The 17,196-nt window shown below is 37.0% G+C and overlaps 2 protein-coding genes across 2 annotated transcripts; both read right to left on the minus strand.

Moving 5' to 3' along the window:
- Positions 1-158: 158 nt before the first annotated feature.
- Positions 159-4,329, minus strand: cyp2u1 (cytochrome P450, family 2, subfamily U, polypeptide 1). The gene is made up of 5 exons (XM_079238402.1): positions 3,783-4,329; positions 2,227-2,877; positions 1,406-1,567; positions 1,094-1,261; positions 159-1,004 (listed from the first exon to the last, which is right to left on the minus strand). Exons 1-5 carry the CDS (start codon positions 4,204-4,206, stop codon positions 799-801), a joined length of 1,611 nt encoding a protein of 536 aa, XP_079094528.1. The 5' UTR covers positions 4,207-4,329; the 3' UTR covers positions 159-798.
- Positions 4,330-7,556: 3,227 nt separating this feature from the next.
- Positions 7,557-12,079, minus strand: sgms2a (sphingomyelin synthase 2a; the record flags this gene model as incomplete). Its single annotated transcript, XM_079264334.1, has 5 exons — positions 7,557-7,993; positions 8,945-9,111; positions 9,517-9,670; positions 10,084-10,201; positions 11,631-12,079. The coding sequence occupies 5 exons, from the start codon at positions 12,077-12,079 to the stop codon at positions 7,808-7,810; spliced, it is 1,074 nt and encodes a 357-aa protein (XP_079120460.1). The 3' UTR covers positions 7,557-7,807.
- Between the last annotated feature and the right edge of the window lie 5,117 nt (positions 12,080-17,196).

Genomic DNA, 17,196 nt, shown 5'->3' on the forward strand with positions numbered 1-17,196 from the left:
CTTTAATATCAAAATATAACTTTTTTCCATTTCCATTTACAGAAGCATTCCCACGCGGATCCAAAGTACAAAGTTCTTCATACTGTGCAAAATATTTCTTTCAGTGTCAACTTTATAAATTCCAAACATGTATTAAAAGACAAAATAATTCACGGCAAAAATATTAAGAAAATAGAGCTAAAAGCATAAATGAAGATAATTAGATATTCTCTTGCCAATGAAAGGTCTGCAATCAGACATACACCGTGATTACCTAAATATATTTTTCTTGCTTCAGCCAGAAAATATAAACTTTCCTTGTATAATATCTCAACAGATTATTTCCTTGTTAATGTATAAACAGTAAGTCAGCCATAAAACCAATAAAACATATAACACACAGATATCTTTAAAAATCAAGACATCCTGACACAATACTGACCTTGATGTTCAACACAGATGATCATAAACAGAATTTTGATGATAGAATATCTGTTTCTTATAAGCTTGATATACAAATATTAAAGTGATAATAAAGCCTATTACCATTTTTACAATCATAAAATGTGGTGATTGAAACACTTTAAAATGGTTTAATTCCTTTTTAACTTTCTCAAAAGCTTTTTATCATCACTTTGGAAGCATTTTGAAGTCAATAATTGCTTAAATCTTTGAAAATGATCAACACATGATAGTATAGTGAAATGATTTGGGAAGTCATTCACTCTGGCCAAAAAACTATATCCTTATATCATTAGTTTCTTTCCAGGGGATCCATCTATAAACTTTAGTGAGGTCTTTTATGTCGGAGCACCTTGTTTATATAAAATCAGATCCATTGTTCCCACTACGAGCACTCACACACACGATGTATGGGCCAGGTGCCAGAGTCAGGCCGAAGCGTCCTTGCAAAGAAGGAGGAGGCTTTCCTTCTGGGAGTCTGTATTTAAAGGCTTGCAATAAACTGGTGACTGTCAGGAAGAGTTCCATCTTGGCCAGCTGCTCACCCATACACACCCTTCGACCTGGCAAACACACAAGTGGAATTGATATTATGTGCATGCAGGTGAATTCATCTACATACTAACCATCATATAGGGAAGTAGTGGACTACCAATCCCAAACGGTATGAAGCATTCGCTCCTCAGCAGCTTTCCCTCATTGTCCAAGAATCGTCCTGGGTTGAAAGTGTCTGCATCCTCCCACATGGTAGGATCTCTATGGACAGACCACAGGTTGGGCAAAATAACTGTTCCCTTAGGAATAGTGTAGCCTCTGAACTCTGGAAAAGAAAAAACACAACTTCAGATAACCGTGATGGATGATTAAGAAAGAAGAACTTAACTTTCCCGAAGATCATGTATTGTATTTACTGGATTTGGGGGGGGGGGGGGGGGTGGGGGGGGGGTGCACAATTTTTAATTACCTGTTGTCTCAGAGGTCATGTGAGGAATAGCCAGTGGAACCACTACAGTCAATCTCTGCACCTCCATGACGGTGGCTTCAGTAAATGGCAAACTTCCTTTATCAGTCAGAGATGGAACCCGATGTCTTCCCACTACCGCATCAATTTCCGCCTGGACTTTGTCTTGAATAAAAAAGTTGGAAAAAAAGCAACAATAGGTATGTAATTATCATGTCATAAAAATTATTGTTTTACACATATATACACACACACACATACACACACACACACACACACACACACACACACATATATATATATATATATATATATATATATATATATATATATATATATATATATATATATATGTATATAAGTAGAATTCAAATGAATCATGTGAAATGTGATATATTGGTTTATGCGGTTTTCAAAACTGAATAAGGGATAAATGTCTAACTGCGCCAGACATTAAGCCTAAAATAAAGAAGTACAAGAGACAGAGATTACCACAGAAAATTTCCAGTTCCTATTGTTTTTTTGGTTTTTTTACATACTTGGTTTGCATTAATCACGTAAACAACAACTAACAGCTTAAAACATGTTGCAATCATCTCTTTTTCCGTTGCCAATATATAATAAATTTAGAAATATTTTATAACCACAAATATATTATTGGAACTGCACTATTATTAGTTGTTTCCTACAATGTTCATCTTATCCAGTAACCAATAAAACAAATGTAAACACCACTGGCAATTTGTCATAGAAGGACAATAAGAAGTGATCAAATTTCATAACATTTCCCAGTTTTAGACTGAATGGACTGTTGCTGCTATTACCTTGGATGTCGGGGTATAAGACCATGTAAAGCAGAACCCATAACACTGAATTAGTAGTTGTGTCGGTGCCTGCAATGAAGAGGTCCCCTATTATATAAAATAGATAATCCTCTGTGAAGCTGCTGTCCTCCTCTCCTGCAGCTTGCTGGGCCAACATCTCCATCAAGTACATGTCTGTTAGATCCCGTGGATTGTCGAGATCTAATGTCTCGCGGTGATTTGTAATAATCCTCTTCAGGAACACTGTGATGTCCCTTTCCACCTGCCGTAACTCTTTGAAAACCCCAAGAGGCAAATGGTACAGCAGTGGAAAGATGTTGATGAGGACTGCAGGGCTGTTCACGCAGATCTCCAACCCACGTGCCATAAGGTCCAGCAAGGTGCGAAACTCGCGATCCTCGTGATGGAAGCGCTGACCAAGGATCAGTGAGCAGATGACATTTGACACAGCGTTGCTGATCAGTGGACATAAGTCCACACCAGCTTCTCCGCTCGCCTTGCTCAGTCGTAGCAGCTCTGCTTTGATGGTTGCCAGACCATGTTGGATGCAAGGCTCCAAACTCAACTTGCCCAGGCCAAAGTTTCGGAGCGTGGCATGGCAGAACTTTCGTTGCTTTCTCCACACTGGCCCATAAGGTGCAAAAACTATCCCTGAAATAAAAATAGAAATATAAGACGATAGTTTAGATTATGCATCAAAGAGACGAACAAAACAGTGTAACTTAGCTCAGTTTTTCATTTTTTCACTTAACTGGTCAAACAGTAGCATACTCATACATATATTATTGCAAGTACATACTTCTGCCACTCTGATATATAACAGTGAAACACCCGTTGGCTGCAGTAAACTACTGCTGCAATTCATCTTGGGGTCAAATCAAACATTATATCCACCTCTCTGTGTTTTTGTACATGATACATACATAAATCACATCTATCTATCTATCTATCTATCTATCTATCTATCTATCTATATATATATATATATATATATATATATATATATATATATATATATATATATATATATATATATATAAACAGTTCTTGAGTGTCATGGGAGTTTCCCTGTTGCAATCGACCTGATACACATCAGATTTATTTAGTAGATTTATGAAGAGCTTGACATCAAACTTTGCAGAAGTCTGCTAATACCCAAAAGCTAGGCCTGTTTTTTATGACTATCTATTAAATGCCCAAACTTTGCAACAAACATTTGTATTTTAACATTGGTGATATTATGGGGTGGGAAGAAAACAAAACAAACAAAAAAACACAAAAAAGCCTGTAGCACCCTGTGTATTCATGTAAGGACCTGCGTCCAACTGGACAGTCCACTAGCACCTTCCTATCATGTCTACTGTTTGATTTTGTGCTTGTGTTGTTCTCACTCATATGTAAGTCGCTTTGTATAAAAGCGTCTGCTACATGACAATAGAATAGAATAGAATAGAATAGAATAGAATAGAATAGAATAGAATAGAATGAGGTGATTAGCATTTACTAACAACAGAGATACAGCAGGGAAAATAGCTTCAATGCTAACAGCTGCCTACCTTTGCGTTTCGTCATGATGGAGATGGCAGGTATGTCTGGTCTGTCGGAGAACACCTCGGGATGGTTTGACAGGGCATCCTTGACCACTTCATATCCATTGAGGACAACGAGCAACTGACTCCCAACAAAGAGGCTGTATATGTTACCGTAAATGTTGGTTTGCAATGTTAAAACATCCATTGCACTTGTGTTGTTGTGGAGCTGCTCCCCAAACCTCCTCCTTATAAAAGACGGGATTAAAAAGCCCCCGAAGTTGCCGACAATCGGCCATGGCTTCGGACCTGGGGGGATATTCCTATATATGCCCCGCTGCTTCTGATAAAAATTAACCAGATAATAAACAAAGGCAAATACAATTAGAGGCACTATGTTTGTGAGAGTGACAGTGCCGCTAAGATATCCAAGCCATGACAACGAAACCATGTTTTCACTGTTAAAACAAATTTAATTCAGTGAGCCAATAACACTGACATGACAATTCCCGTATTAAGTTCAAATATGTACCACGACGCAACTGGATGATCTTTAACAGCACAACTCATGCTCTTCTATGGTACTTCCTGTGTGTTGTTGTTGTGAAAGAGCGACTGTTTGCGTTGTGCCGTTACTGGCTTCCTATTGGCTGACACTGATGTAGCCTTCTGTGATTGGTGTGCTAAGGCAACCAGTGGGTCCGCAACATTTACTGCCCCGGTGACCCGGCTGAGAGTCAGGTGGGTGGAGTTTTCACGACGGAACTGATGCCCTGGTGAATCAGGCGGATGACCCGCTCAGATCCGGGGGTTTTATAAGACGTGTACAAGCTTTAACTACATAAGTAGAACCAACAAATAAAAATAGTTTTGTAGATAAACTCACAAAATATGCAACTTGATAAAGAATGGGGTGTGGTGGGTTGTCTTTTTTTTTTTTTTTTTTTTTTTTTTTAAGTTCAGCAGATTCTGAAAACAACTTTTCAGCTGCTCAAGGACTACCAATGGACAATGTTGCACTTTGCAGTGCAACGAAATGAAACAAATGTTTCAGATTGATTTTGTGGCTTCAGTACTATTTTTTTGTTATTTTCATAAACCAGTTTTGCCCTGAAAAACCCTTATTTGTTTTGGCAAAGCGCCTCTCCTCCGGCTAATGTTTCCCCTTAAACGGCAAACTCTTCCGCCGCTCGCCATTACTTCTCTCAGGTCATCGCCCGGCTGAAGTAAAGGAAGTAAACGGCAATCGCGGAAATTTTGTTTAGCAGGTTCCAGGGTAGCTTATTGTTTGCTAGTGTATCAATGTTTTCCAGGTAATTATAATTACATGTTACAAAATTAAAAGTACCATGAAAAAATTTACTCAACAGTAAAAACCCAATTAACGAAATTAAACTATTATTTATAATACCCTGCACACAATTACAAAGACTTTGTAAAAAAAATAAAAAGTACTGAAGTGTCCAGATTTAAAGAAAAAAAAATCTGCTACTGATATGTTACTAGTTTAACTTTTCAGTAAGGTTCCAATTTATTAAGCATATTGTTCTGGTTCCTTATATACTGAACAGTCAGAGCTTTCCTAACATGTCCTCTGGGGCTGAAGTTCCAGTAGGTTTCAAATGAGGAGGTGGTGAAGTAGTTGTTGAGTTGTACTTCTGTTGCAACAATACTGGACTGAGTTTTCACAATTCACATGTGAAAATGTCTTTAGGCAAATTATTAAATCACTTGTTGCACTAATTTGTTCCTATTGGATACATGTTGAGTAAATTAAAGTGTATTTACATAACCTAAAAAACACAATTATCTTGCTTGATCAGATTTGAATACCTGTTCAATCTCTGCAGAAATTTTAGTGGCAACATAGGTGCATCTGTCCTGACTTGAAAGAAAGATGTAATTAACCTCAATACAAAATTGCCAATGTCATATTTTGGCCAAATTGGAATATCTGGTTAATTCTAACACTACTGATTTATAGTGCATCACTTCAGTATGTCTTAAAATATGGCTTAGGGCCTTAGGCAATTATGTTATGGGGCAAACTATATAAGAAGTCAAAGTATCTTTATTGGTCTCCCTTTGGGACAGAGAGATCTGCTGCACAGAAAACCCATACAACCACGATAAATAAACAATAATAACAAAAAACAAGTAAAATCTCAATTAAAAAGCTATGAATATGAAATTGCTGATCAAGAGTACTACTACAAAGCCAGCTGTGGGTATTTGGAGAAGCTTACAGGTCTCTACATCTTGAGCTTTTTAACTTCCTGTTCATCTCCACTTATCCAATTATTAATGAGCTTCACTAACAGACAGGTGGATGATTATTGTACTACGTTTACAGAGTGGGACCATAAATCTTTTCCTTGAGTTCAGCAAATCATATTCAGAGTACAGATGGGAGGTGTCAGCCAGATATTGTCAGCCTGTGTGAGGGTGGTTTGCTCTGGGGAGTTAAAGGTGCTGCTACAGCAATGATTTGATCTTTTATATTTATTCAACTGGGAATGGAACATTGTAACACAGATTCTATGGTATATATATATATATATATATATATATATATATATATATATATATATATATATATATATATATATATATATATATATACATACATATATATATATACACACATATATATATATTTGTAGCACTTCATGTAAGGACCTGCGTCCAACTGGACAGTCCACTAGCACCTTCCTATCATGCCCTCTACTGTTTGATTTTGTGCTATATATAAATATAGGAAAACCAGTGTCTTCTCTGTATTAACCTGCCTCCATGATATGTGGCTGCTTAAATAGAACAGAAGTTTAGAAGACTGAAAAGACTGTCATCTGAAAAAATGATCATATATTAGCTCTGCTGGGAATCGTACAGTCTATGCTGGGAACTCATAGTCATTAGTATACATTGTAAGTAAAAAACATGGGAACAGAAATGTGAACAAGTGGTGCCTAATGCAATGATACACAGAATTCATTTTTACTTGTTGTGACTTATTTGACAGGAAGTAATAGTACCATTTTATCAAAAATGGACTGCCAGGTGTTCTAGGTGCACTGTTAACCACCCATACTTCTATTTCTTTTGTATAACTCCTTAAAATGGGACAATAATAGACCTTTTTTTGAGTTCTGGTTCTGAATGAATGTCAATGGAGCTGAAAGAGTTGGTGCTAAACTGCAGTGCATTCCTCCATGACTGTTTTTAAAAGAAAAGTAGACATACTTTCTGTTCTGTTGCTTTGTGTGAATTGGGAAAAAGGCCTAAAAAATCCAAAGTAAACAGTAACTAAATGCATTGCTGTCCCTACTGCAGTGGTACTATAGTTGATATAGCTTTGACTTCATTTTAATGTCTACCTAGAATAACACAACACAACACAGTACAATTATTTATCTGAATAAAAGAGGCACATTTGGACATTAGCATGGTTAAATTTTAATGCAGTGGTATAATGCTGAGACTAGACTTTGTGTATATAGACTTGTGACTACTAAAATCAATAGAAAATAATTAATAATAAAGCACATATAAAAATACACGAGGACTGATAATGGCAGCTTTGGTACACCTACAGATGTCAAACACACTAAGGCACCTTGTGATGTAAGTATACTGATTGAGAAACCTCAACAAAACACTTTATATGAAGGAGTTATGGTTGCAGATCTAAATCCAAGTAAAGTACTACAACAAACCAGCAAGTATCCAACAAAAATAAAAAAAACAAAAAAAAAAAGTGTGTGTGTGTGTGTGGTGGTGGTGGTGGGGGGCGGGGGGGTGTTGTGGTGGCGCTCACCAGGATCCCTTGCAAGAACCATTCACAAAAATAGCTACAGCTTGCAGGACTTGTTTTCATAAATAAATCACAGTCACAAAATACAGAGACATGATGATTATTCCATTCAGAACACTTTGTTTGCAAGTAGTATGCATTTGGTATGGTTTTGGTTCCTGCCCAGGAGACAATACTGAATGAATGAATACTACTTTCGCAGATTGTCAAGCAGCAATGCTGATGCTTGAGGGTCATTTCACTCCTCTCGTGTGCTCTGTACCATGGAGTATTTCTTGCAAGGGTTCTTCAGGCAGGCAGGAGGCCAGGTGATGGGAAAACTGTATGAGCATGGCACAGAGGTTTGGACATTTCTCTCCAGGAAGTTGAACAAAGGGTTCCACCAGGTGTTGGTGAGGTAGTTGTTGGGCGAGCATTTCAGAGTCTGTAAAGACAGGAAATGTTGTTTTCATGTGTAACATGCTGAAGAGAAAAAGCTGGTAAAATAGTCTGTAACAGAACAAAAGCTTGTAGCTTGTCTATACCCCAGTGAAACCCACAGTTGAGGTAAAGTGCCATTTGTGTGCATATTGTTGTGCTGTGAGATATAAAGTGCTAATTTGTAAATTTGTATCTTACATCTAGTGTAAAATCACCATTTAATTTGTCTAGCACCTATTGCTGAACAGTAATGGAAAGTTGAATAATCAACCCAGAAAGTGTGGTAACAAGTCAGTAGCAAAGTGTTTTGGGGTGCAAAGAACAAGGAGGAAAACAGTAAAAGGTCAGAGCAAGCTTAGTGACCTCAGTGGGGAATGGGTTAAAAATAGAAAGGATTGTATGGGCTCCGGCTCATTTTTATACACTAATTTCAGTGGCACAGTTCCTCATTATGTTCTCAATTGCAAGTTAAAACTGTGCAAAAATACAACATCTAACAAATTTAGCAGATATCAAATAAAAAATATGCATGTTATATAATTAGCTATGTCTTTGCAAATACTGGACCTAAATTATTATAAGATAAATATATTGTGTTTTTATTTGCAAAATGTTATTTATTTTCCCCACTAGAGGGCGACAGTCTAGCATTTCAACGGCAATGACACAAAATTATAATATCTATTTATACACTTCTGGTGTATAATCATGTATGACCCATTTCCTTTAAATATAAATGTAAATAAATTCTTATCATGCAACTTTCAGTTAGTAAACTTGAATTAAACCTAAAACAACGAAATAAAACATGTCACAAGTCAGGTTTTTTTTAGGCTTCCAGTTATAATAAATCCCTCTACAGCACAAACTGAGCGCTCCCAGTTCAATACACTCTCATTTATCAACATACATACAGACACACAACACACACACAGCATTCAGCTATATGTCCCACCTGTAGGTTAGCCATGGTGTGGTACCACCAAAACAGACGGGAGGTGATAAAATAGGCCACAACCACATCCACACTGTAGTGCTCATGTGCCACCAAGATACAGACCACACCCACAGCACTCAGTAGCCAGCACATGAGGTGGTACCACCAAAAGGACTTCGGTGAGTCTTGGGAAAGAGGAAAAGAAAGATGAGAGTGCTGTCAGTATTTTTTTAAAGCTCCATTTGTGATCTGTTCATCCAACTCTTTACTGTAAAAAAAAAAACACTCAAAGATTTTAGTGCAGACAGATTTCCTGTGACAAAAATATTAGTACCTTTAGCAACAAGAGCACCTGCTAATGAATCTTAAAGTATATTTGGAAACATACATTTGAAAGATGACATCTTTAAGTGTCTCCCGTTAAATGTAGGTCCATTAAGAAGACCTATGTGTGGCTTTATAATCCAATAATGTGGATAATGCGGTATGCAAAAGTGCATGGTGTAATTCATGAATAATCAATGAAAAAAAAACAAAAACTCATGAATTATTTCTCTAGCAAGCAAACAGGCATTCATTTCAGTACTCACACTCCTTGATGAATAAGTAGGTGAGGGTGAGCATCACTGTGTGTCCACTGTAGAGGAAGTCTCCACACAACAGATGGGAGTTTGTCATGGAAAGGCCTCCGCCTGAAATCAGCCGAAGAATTCGCTGAATTTTTGCCTGGGAGTCTCCGTGAAGCTGATGCACAGAGAAGGAGATAAAAACATTGAAGTTGCAAAAAATGATTTCATGTATTGGTCTAATTGTTTGTTTTGTAATGAAGCTGAAGATAAAAAAAATAAAATAAAAAAAAACAAGTTTCCAGCCCTCAGAAAGTTTAAACATAAAAAAGAAATTGATTATCCTTTCTACTGCCGCAGATGTTTGGTTGGTTATTTAAAGTGCTGACATAACGGCAGGATATTACTGGGCAACAAACAATAAATTCCTGATAAAATCTTGTTCTCTAACTATGATCCTCTTGCCAGAAAATAACTGTCAGGAACGCATGTTTTCAGCAGAAACTGGTGCATTTTGATATCTTTGTTGCACCCAAGGCAGTGAGAGCTAAAATGGCTTTTAAAACAAAACAAACAAAAAAAGAAAATCACCTTCGGAGCACAGGTCATGTGCATGCCAGGCACAGGCAAGGTGGTGATGTACATAGTCACACAGCGGTACAAGTACAGGGTGCCAATGAGAAAGAGGAACCGTCTGCATGCTATTGACCTGAAAATCAAAAGCAGACATTCATCATGGAGTTATATATGTTGCATTGATGCATTCCCACAACTACTTCTATAATCATATATTTCTCAGAGTGCAGTATGTCAGAGTTCCACTATGATTTTTCCATGAAAGAAAATCCTCTTAATAAATCTGCAGAGACAATCTTTCTAAACATGCTTGAGGCGCACAGTTAGGTTTTACACGCTAATTAGGTTTCATTAATCAAAACCACATATCAATAATGACAAATCTCTAATTGTCCTAACAGTGTCATACACTAAATACACTAAATAGATAAGTCTATGACACACATATCATGCCTGCAGTAGTGGTTAATACTGAAGCCTGACACTGTTTTTCTTGCACTGGAATTAAATTTGCTATTCTCAATTAAAGTAATTTTATGTCTTCATTTCTGTAAAAAACAAAAAGAAAAAAAAACAATACCCTAGCCAGACTTGTATTTACAAGCAAAAAATCCTTAAGTGGCCTTTTAAAACACTAAAATAAAAATTTTTTTTAAAAAAGAGAGCGAGAGAATCTGATATTTTTCCGTAGCCTGGTTTGAAGCGAGTCATCTAAGTTGAGACGCCAGACGACGGCTTCACTGCTAGTGGTTATTCAGAAGTTAATTCAGAAGAAGTGATTTTCTGAGCCAGAAGCGAACACAACAACAAATGTGGTGAACATCCACGAGAAGAAAATGAAGAGCATCTATGAAAATATATCAGGAGCATTATATCCTAGAAACTGTGAGATTCTATGCTGTTGACCAATGGATGGTGGCTGGTACCAGCTGATTTGGTCATTTATTTTCCCTGTAGGTAAACAATTAAATATGCCTTATATTAATAAAAAAAGTAAACCATTTGCACAATCTTTAAATTAGCTACATTTCTTTCATTCATAAAAAAAAAAAAAAATCATATTATGTAAAAAGAAGTTATTGTTTAAAAGGACTCATTAGTCTGTTATTGTAAATGCCATGGCAATACCCTTTCAGAGCTGGCCAAACAAGTCAATGTTGTTAGTTTCAGGATAAAGTTAATGTGATACACAAAAACACAGCATTAAATATCAGCCACTGCCTTCGGTAGATTAACAGAAGTCAGTATGTCTGTGTATCACAAATTATATCATATCTGGGAAGATGCTGGACCATCACATGAATTTATTGTTTTCTGACTCAGAATGGAAAAAACAAACAAACAGAAACAAAAAACTGGCGAGTAACATTGTTTTAGTCTTCACCAGGTCAGGCATAAAATGTTAACATCAAGTTCTTTTCAGCTAACATGGATCATGTCTATAATTTTCATTTACCTTTTTTTATTATCATTTTCTACATGATAATAACAGCAAAGACAGAAATTAGTTATTTATACAGACTTTAACCAGCATTTTAAAAGAAACTGCAGCTGCTTCTTACTTGTATCTAAAGAAGAACAACTGGATCATCCAGATGACCAGCAACACCATGCCATTGATTTCGGTTACTGCGAATGCCCACTGGACCCTGTCAATATAATCAAAAAACTTATCGGGAAGAGGTGGGCTGCTCTCTTTAGGTGGGACCCTCTCATGTACGATTGTGATGACAACTGTTGTGAGGACCAAGTTAAAAGCAGCATAAAAGAAAGCGATCACTGTTTTCCACCACTCCATGGGCAGACGGTTGACTTGGGACTCTGGAACGGGAATCTTCACATAGTCATTATGTCTGCTCATGCCTTTCCGAAAACCCCGTTTCGTATCCTCAGCACCTGGAGTGTGAACTGGACAGGTTTTAAGGGCACTGGGCACAGCCCCAGCCTCCTTTTCAGGTTTCACACTATCCATTGCAGACTCTCTGGCATTCACAAGCTCCTGTGAAGCCATGGGTCCCTGCTCCGTTTACCCACAGGAGTAAAGCTTTTTTCTGCTGAGAGACAGAGAGACAGAAGGTTGATACTGACAAAATCAAATTTGGGAGAAACTTACATACCAGTAGATTACATTGAGCATGCCATATCACCATGATCAGAAATAAGTGAGATGAATTGTGGTTTAGTTTTACTGTAATTCTTCTCTTTGGGGAATTTTACTTTCTTTTAATCGGACATTTATTCACTGGAGAATCTGCTTAAATTTTTATTAGCGCTCTTTTTGACCCTGCTTTGATAATGTCCTCAACAAGTAGCTGCTGTACAGATTCAACATGTTCACATGGCGACACATTACTATCACCTACGAGGCAGTTGTTAGGAGACACAAGTCCTAATGGTAACCAAAAGACGAACATAGTTTTAGTGAAATGGTCGTTGTTGAACTCTTGGTAGTTAATGACATGAGAGTGCACTGCAGCAATGAAGATTTTCATTGCTTCACATCCAAAAGTACTTTTAGTACCTCAAATAGCCCCTTTAATGGGTTGAGGGATATTGTTATTAGCCCTGAAATGCATCACAACAATAGATGACCCCTGGGAATCACACAGAATGCTGTTTACTTGCAGAGAAACCTAGCAGCAGGAGAAAAGATAAAAACAGAACATGCCTGGGTGCAAGAGAGCTGCGGGATGTATCAGTTTCCTAGAATCAATTTTGGGGAAAATGATTATAGAAGAAAGCTCTCGTAGAAAGGCTCAGCTGATTTCATTAGTGTTATGCAAGAGATTGATTGATAACAACACAAGACCTGACCAGCTTTAAGAGCTCATAAGATATGCTAATACTTACCAAGTTAGATAATTATATTAACAAGAGCAAGTAAACACTAAGCCAATTACGATGTCATGTCTTACTGGGACTGTGTTGCATATCTGTGGTGACTTACTGGAAGTTGTCATCCTATATGTTAAGAATGTTTAAGGGGAAGTTTCAATTGCTGGTCCACTAAAGAAATTGCAACAACTTCATGAATAACTGATCAAATGCAGAAGTTTCTGTTGTCGAAATTAGGCCATCTTACAAAATAACTTCATCTTTTAGCCAAACAGTTGCATGAGAAACCCTGCCTTTTGCTCAAAGACTGCTGGGATAGGTTCCAGCTTCCCCGCGATCCCCTTCATTGGATTAAGCATAGGGCTGTGACAATATGCTTTTGTCCTGATTTGATTCCAGGTCTTTGAGGTGCCAATTTAATTGGTATTTTTCACAATTCTTCAATATTGCTAATTTTTGTAGATTAAAAACAAAACAAAATGTATATAACTTTTTTTTTTGCTCATCATTTTTCTTGATTTCAGTTAGGAAAAAACAACACAGTAGCCAGACCATCATTCTGCTGCTATAATGCTCAAGAAAACAAGTAAAGATTAATAAAAACTATAAAAATAACAAAAATGTTATAATTATATCAAAATATTTTTATTTTTTTGGAAAAAAATTATGAAGCAAAAAATCACGATCTTTGATTTTTTTTTTTTTTTTTCCCCCACTCCTAATTAAGCAGTTAGGATAATAACTGAATGAATGAATGAGTTGTATGAGGTGTCTGGTTAGAAAACATAAATGTGTTTTAGTCACAACGTTTAGAAATATTTACTAATGTTGTCCTTTTTCTGATGACATCTTCCAGTCTACTATCGCTTTTTGGATTTTAACTCTACCAGAATTTCACATCCTCTTTCACCAGTCCACACGGTACTGGGGTGAGATCAAATCCTAAAAAATGGGAATGTTTTCTTACACTCTGCGCTGTATGCACATGCACATGCACATGCACATGAACATTGCTGTGGGATGTCAGCACAGTGCCTGCATTAGACTGGTTTTCCAGTTGCCTCCTCCCTTGTGTACAGTGTGTAGTATTTTCCCACCAGTCAGAAGATCAAGCGCTCTGTAGGGATGGGTGGTGATGGAAAACTGGCAGAAAAGCCTATTCTACGTGGTCATAGGCTGTTGTAATGGGTAACTTGGCATCCTCCATCTGGGCTATTTCGAGTAAAGTCATCTAGCTGCTTTCAAGGCTGTATTTTACTTTCAGAGAACTAGGGTTTTCACTCCATTTTAGGACTTTGATAATAGCATGCTGCTCTCACTGGCTCCTCATTTTCATCTGTGCATCATGTCTTTATCAAAGGAAAAGCTACGTATAAGTCAAGCCAGAGGTGGTCCTGCCTTCTATCAACTAGAACGCAAAGTGAGCTGATTATGCACTTCCCATTAAAAAAAAAAAAAAAAAAAAAAAAAAAAAAAAAAAACTGCTAAGAGTTTTAATCTTATGCATAAAGCATGTTAAGGGGTTAACTTTTGTCCTTTTACAATAAAATCGAGTTTTACCTAAAAGCATGTCTACATACATTTGGGTACACCTACATTGCATATTAAAGGTCTTAAATTACGTTTATGTGAATACATTCATCATATAATGTCTACTACTACTACTTCTTCTTCTAAAACTACTACTACTACTACTACTACTACTACTACTACTACTACTACTACTACTAATGCTACTGCTAATATTAATAATATTAGTTAAATTTTTCCAAAAATTTGCATTTCGAAAGATATTATTGTGGCTTTGCAGTAGTAGAGGGAACATTCAGAGCAAGTTATTGTCAACACAAAACTTAAAAGTAAAACTACAACATTAAACATCCCACATCCGGAAAAGCATATAAATATTGTGAGTAAATTATATTTTAGTGGTAAAACTGCTTGCCACAGAGAACATGCTCCCGAAGTGTTTATATTTAGTCTAAGTTATACTTAGTTTAGTTTAGTTAATTCTAAGACATTATTGTGTGAGTAGCTATTTGCTGCATCTGGTTATGTGGAACAAACTGTTGCTACTTTTCAATGAGTTAAATCTTAAACAATGTATGAAAATTCAATTTGCTAAAAATTGTATTTGGCATTTTAAAAATAAATGTGTGTAACTGTTTAAATATAATTAAAGAGACTTGTTTGACTATGGAAGAACAAAAAAAAAAAAGTTACAACGAGTAGTAAGAGTATGCTGAGTAAGTGGTTAACAAAATAGTTTTCCATGCTTGCAAATGAGAAAGCCCCCTCAGAATTATCTATATTTCTGCACAATATAGACCATGAAGTGACTGGAACTGCAATCATTTATTTACTATGAACAATGCTCCTGCTGCAGCTGAGGTAGTTCATTTGAATGGGACGTTCAAATGAACGTGAGGTGAGGTGTTTTTGATCATGAGACAATCAGGGATGAATGAACACCAGCAAAGATGACTCCAAGAATGAGTGTAACATCATGCAAAATGCATCAGGGGAGCACTAAAGAACAAAGCTACACGAAGAAAGCTATCACTCTCTAAAAGGGACCTTTATTCGAGGGAGTATATCCTGTGTGTGTATATCTATATCTATATCTATATAATTATATTTATATTCACTTATTGCATCATGTTCTGTTGGGCTTTGTGAAAATCTGAGGTTTTATGTCTTAATAAATGTATGACCCTAATTTTAAAGCAGCTATATGCTAGGGATCTTGGGTGCATGTTTATCCATATGAATGTTTCCACATAATGTGGACACAATAATGTGAACAATTTTATTCTTCCTTTTCCTACTATGCTCACTTTCTCACCGAAGTAGCCATGTCACGAGTTAAACATGCAAATGCACATTATTTGCTTGAAAGAAAAAAAAAAGGGTTATAATTTTAATAATAAATCCATTTCAAACAGCACAGGCAAAAATAGCCTCACTGTTCCTGGATCCACCCTTACTTTTCTAGGTTCCTCAACCACATGTGGGGTGGATCCTGGTCACTTGGGTAAGGCTCAGGGCTGGGTGTCTCCCATTGCCTCTTGTATATTATAGGGCGGCAGTCTGTCACATGAGATGCCTCTGCCTCTGTGAGTTTTTAAGTTTACTTTTGGGGTGTAGCACAGTGGCCCCACACAGTGTTAAACACTAGTTTCCACAGGACGCTACAGGGTGGGGCAACAGGTCATTACATGCCCTGTAATTAAGAATTAAGCCCTTTCTTTTCCATCAGACACATTAACTGTCAACCAAATAAACATATTACATTACAACAAGATCCACAAGCATGCAGAATCCGCACTCAGTACAAAGGGTTTGATCTGCATTGAATCAGTCTGATGATTCATCTACTCAACATGAACTCAGGCATAAATGCAGATAAAACTCTTGGAAATACTTGATGTAAAGACAGGAACTGCATACAAGACATGAACATTCAAACATGTTTCCTACAATTCCCATTCACTGCATATTTCTGTTGTCTATCTCTGGGCAAGACTGATGAAAAAGTTGTAAATCCTTTTATTTTTTTTTTCTTAAATAAATTTATAAACATTATGAGTTATTGTCACAATCATTGTTTCCAACACTTATCAGCCAACGTACAGGCCTGGCAAGATCTATGAGTCTGCTTTAGGATTAGATGGTGAACAGGTTTTTTAGCATCCTACCTGCCTCTCTCAGGCCTCCTCGCTGTTCTTCCTTGCAGGAGGAGTTGCAGCTCCGTGAATCCCCGATGCTGCTGCACCCTGTCCGCGTTCTGCTCCACGCAGGCAGCAGCACTGTTGCGTTACACGGCCCTGCCGCTCGCTTTGGATGAAGCGCTCCTCCCTGAAACCCTCGTGTTCTCAGACCCAGCCCAAACCCAGACTGTGTAGCGAACCCATTACCTCACAACCCCCTTTAATTTACAGTAAAACAGCCCTGTAATTGACGCATGCATCGCCCTGTAACTGAGCTAATTTAGGATTAGTTGCAAAAATCGTAGTTGTGCAGTTTGTTTTTTTTTTTAATATATTATTATTTAGGCCACTGGTGTAATTTAAATGACAGAAACATATCAAAATATTTTTCTTTTATTCTTAATAAAAGTCTATTTTTTATCTAAATATAAACATTCGCATTAATTTATCCAACTGGAATTTTCCTTTCAACTATGAACCCTTTATGACTGAAGATCAGTACAGTTTCTCCACTAGTCACTGTTCACAGGGGCAACGATGACGCTAAACTGACTTCAGATCAGTTTTTAGAGCCGACTATAAA

This window comes from Telmatherina bonti, assembly GCF_933228915.1.
Source record: "Telmatherina bonti genome assembly, chromosome: 3".
NCBI classification, from domain to species: Eukaryota; Metazoa; Chordata; class Actinopteri; order Atheriniformes; family Telmatherinidae; genus Telmatherina; species Telmatherina bonti.

What these genes read in the sequence shown, in the direction of transcription:
- cyp2u1 (XM_079238402.1), bottom strand. Translation starts at nt 4,206, where the DNA reads ATGGTTTCGTTGTCATGGCTTGGATATCTTAGCGGCACTGTCACTCTC. An exon ending in CATCATGACGAAACGCAAAG is followed by an intron (nt 2,878 to 3,782) that starts GTAGGCAGCTGT and finishes TTTTTATTTCAG; the next exon opens with GGATAGTTTTTGCACCTTAT. An exon ending in CTTATACCCCGACATCCAAG is followed by an intron (nt 1,568 to 2,226) that starts GTAATAGCAGCA and finishes TTTTTATTCAAG; the next exon opens with ACAAAGTCCAGGCGGAAATT.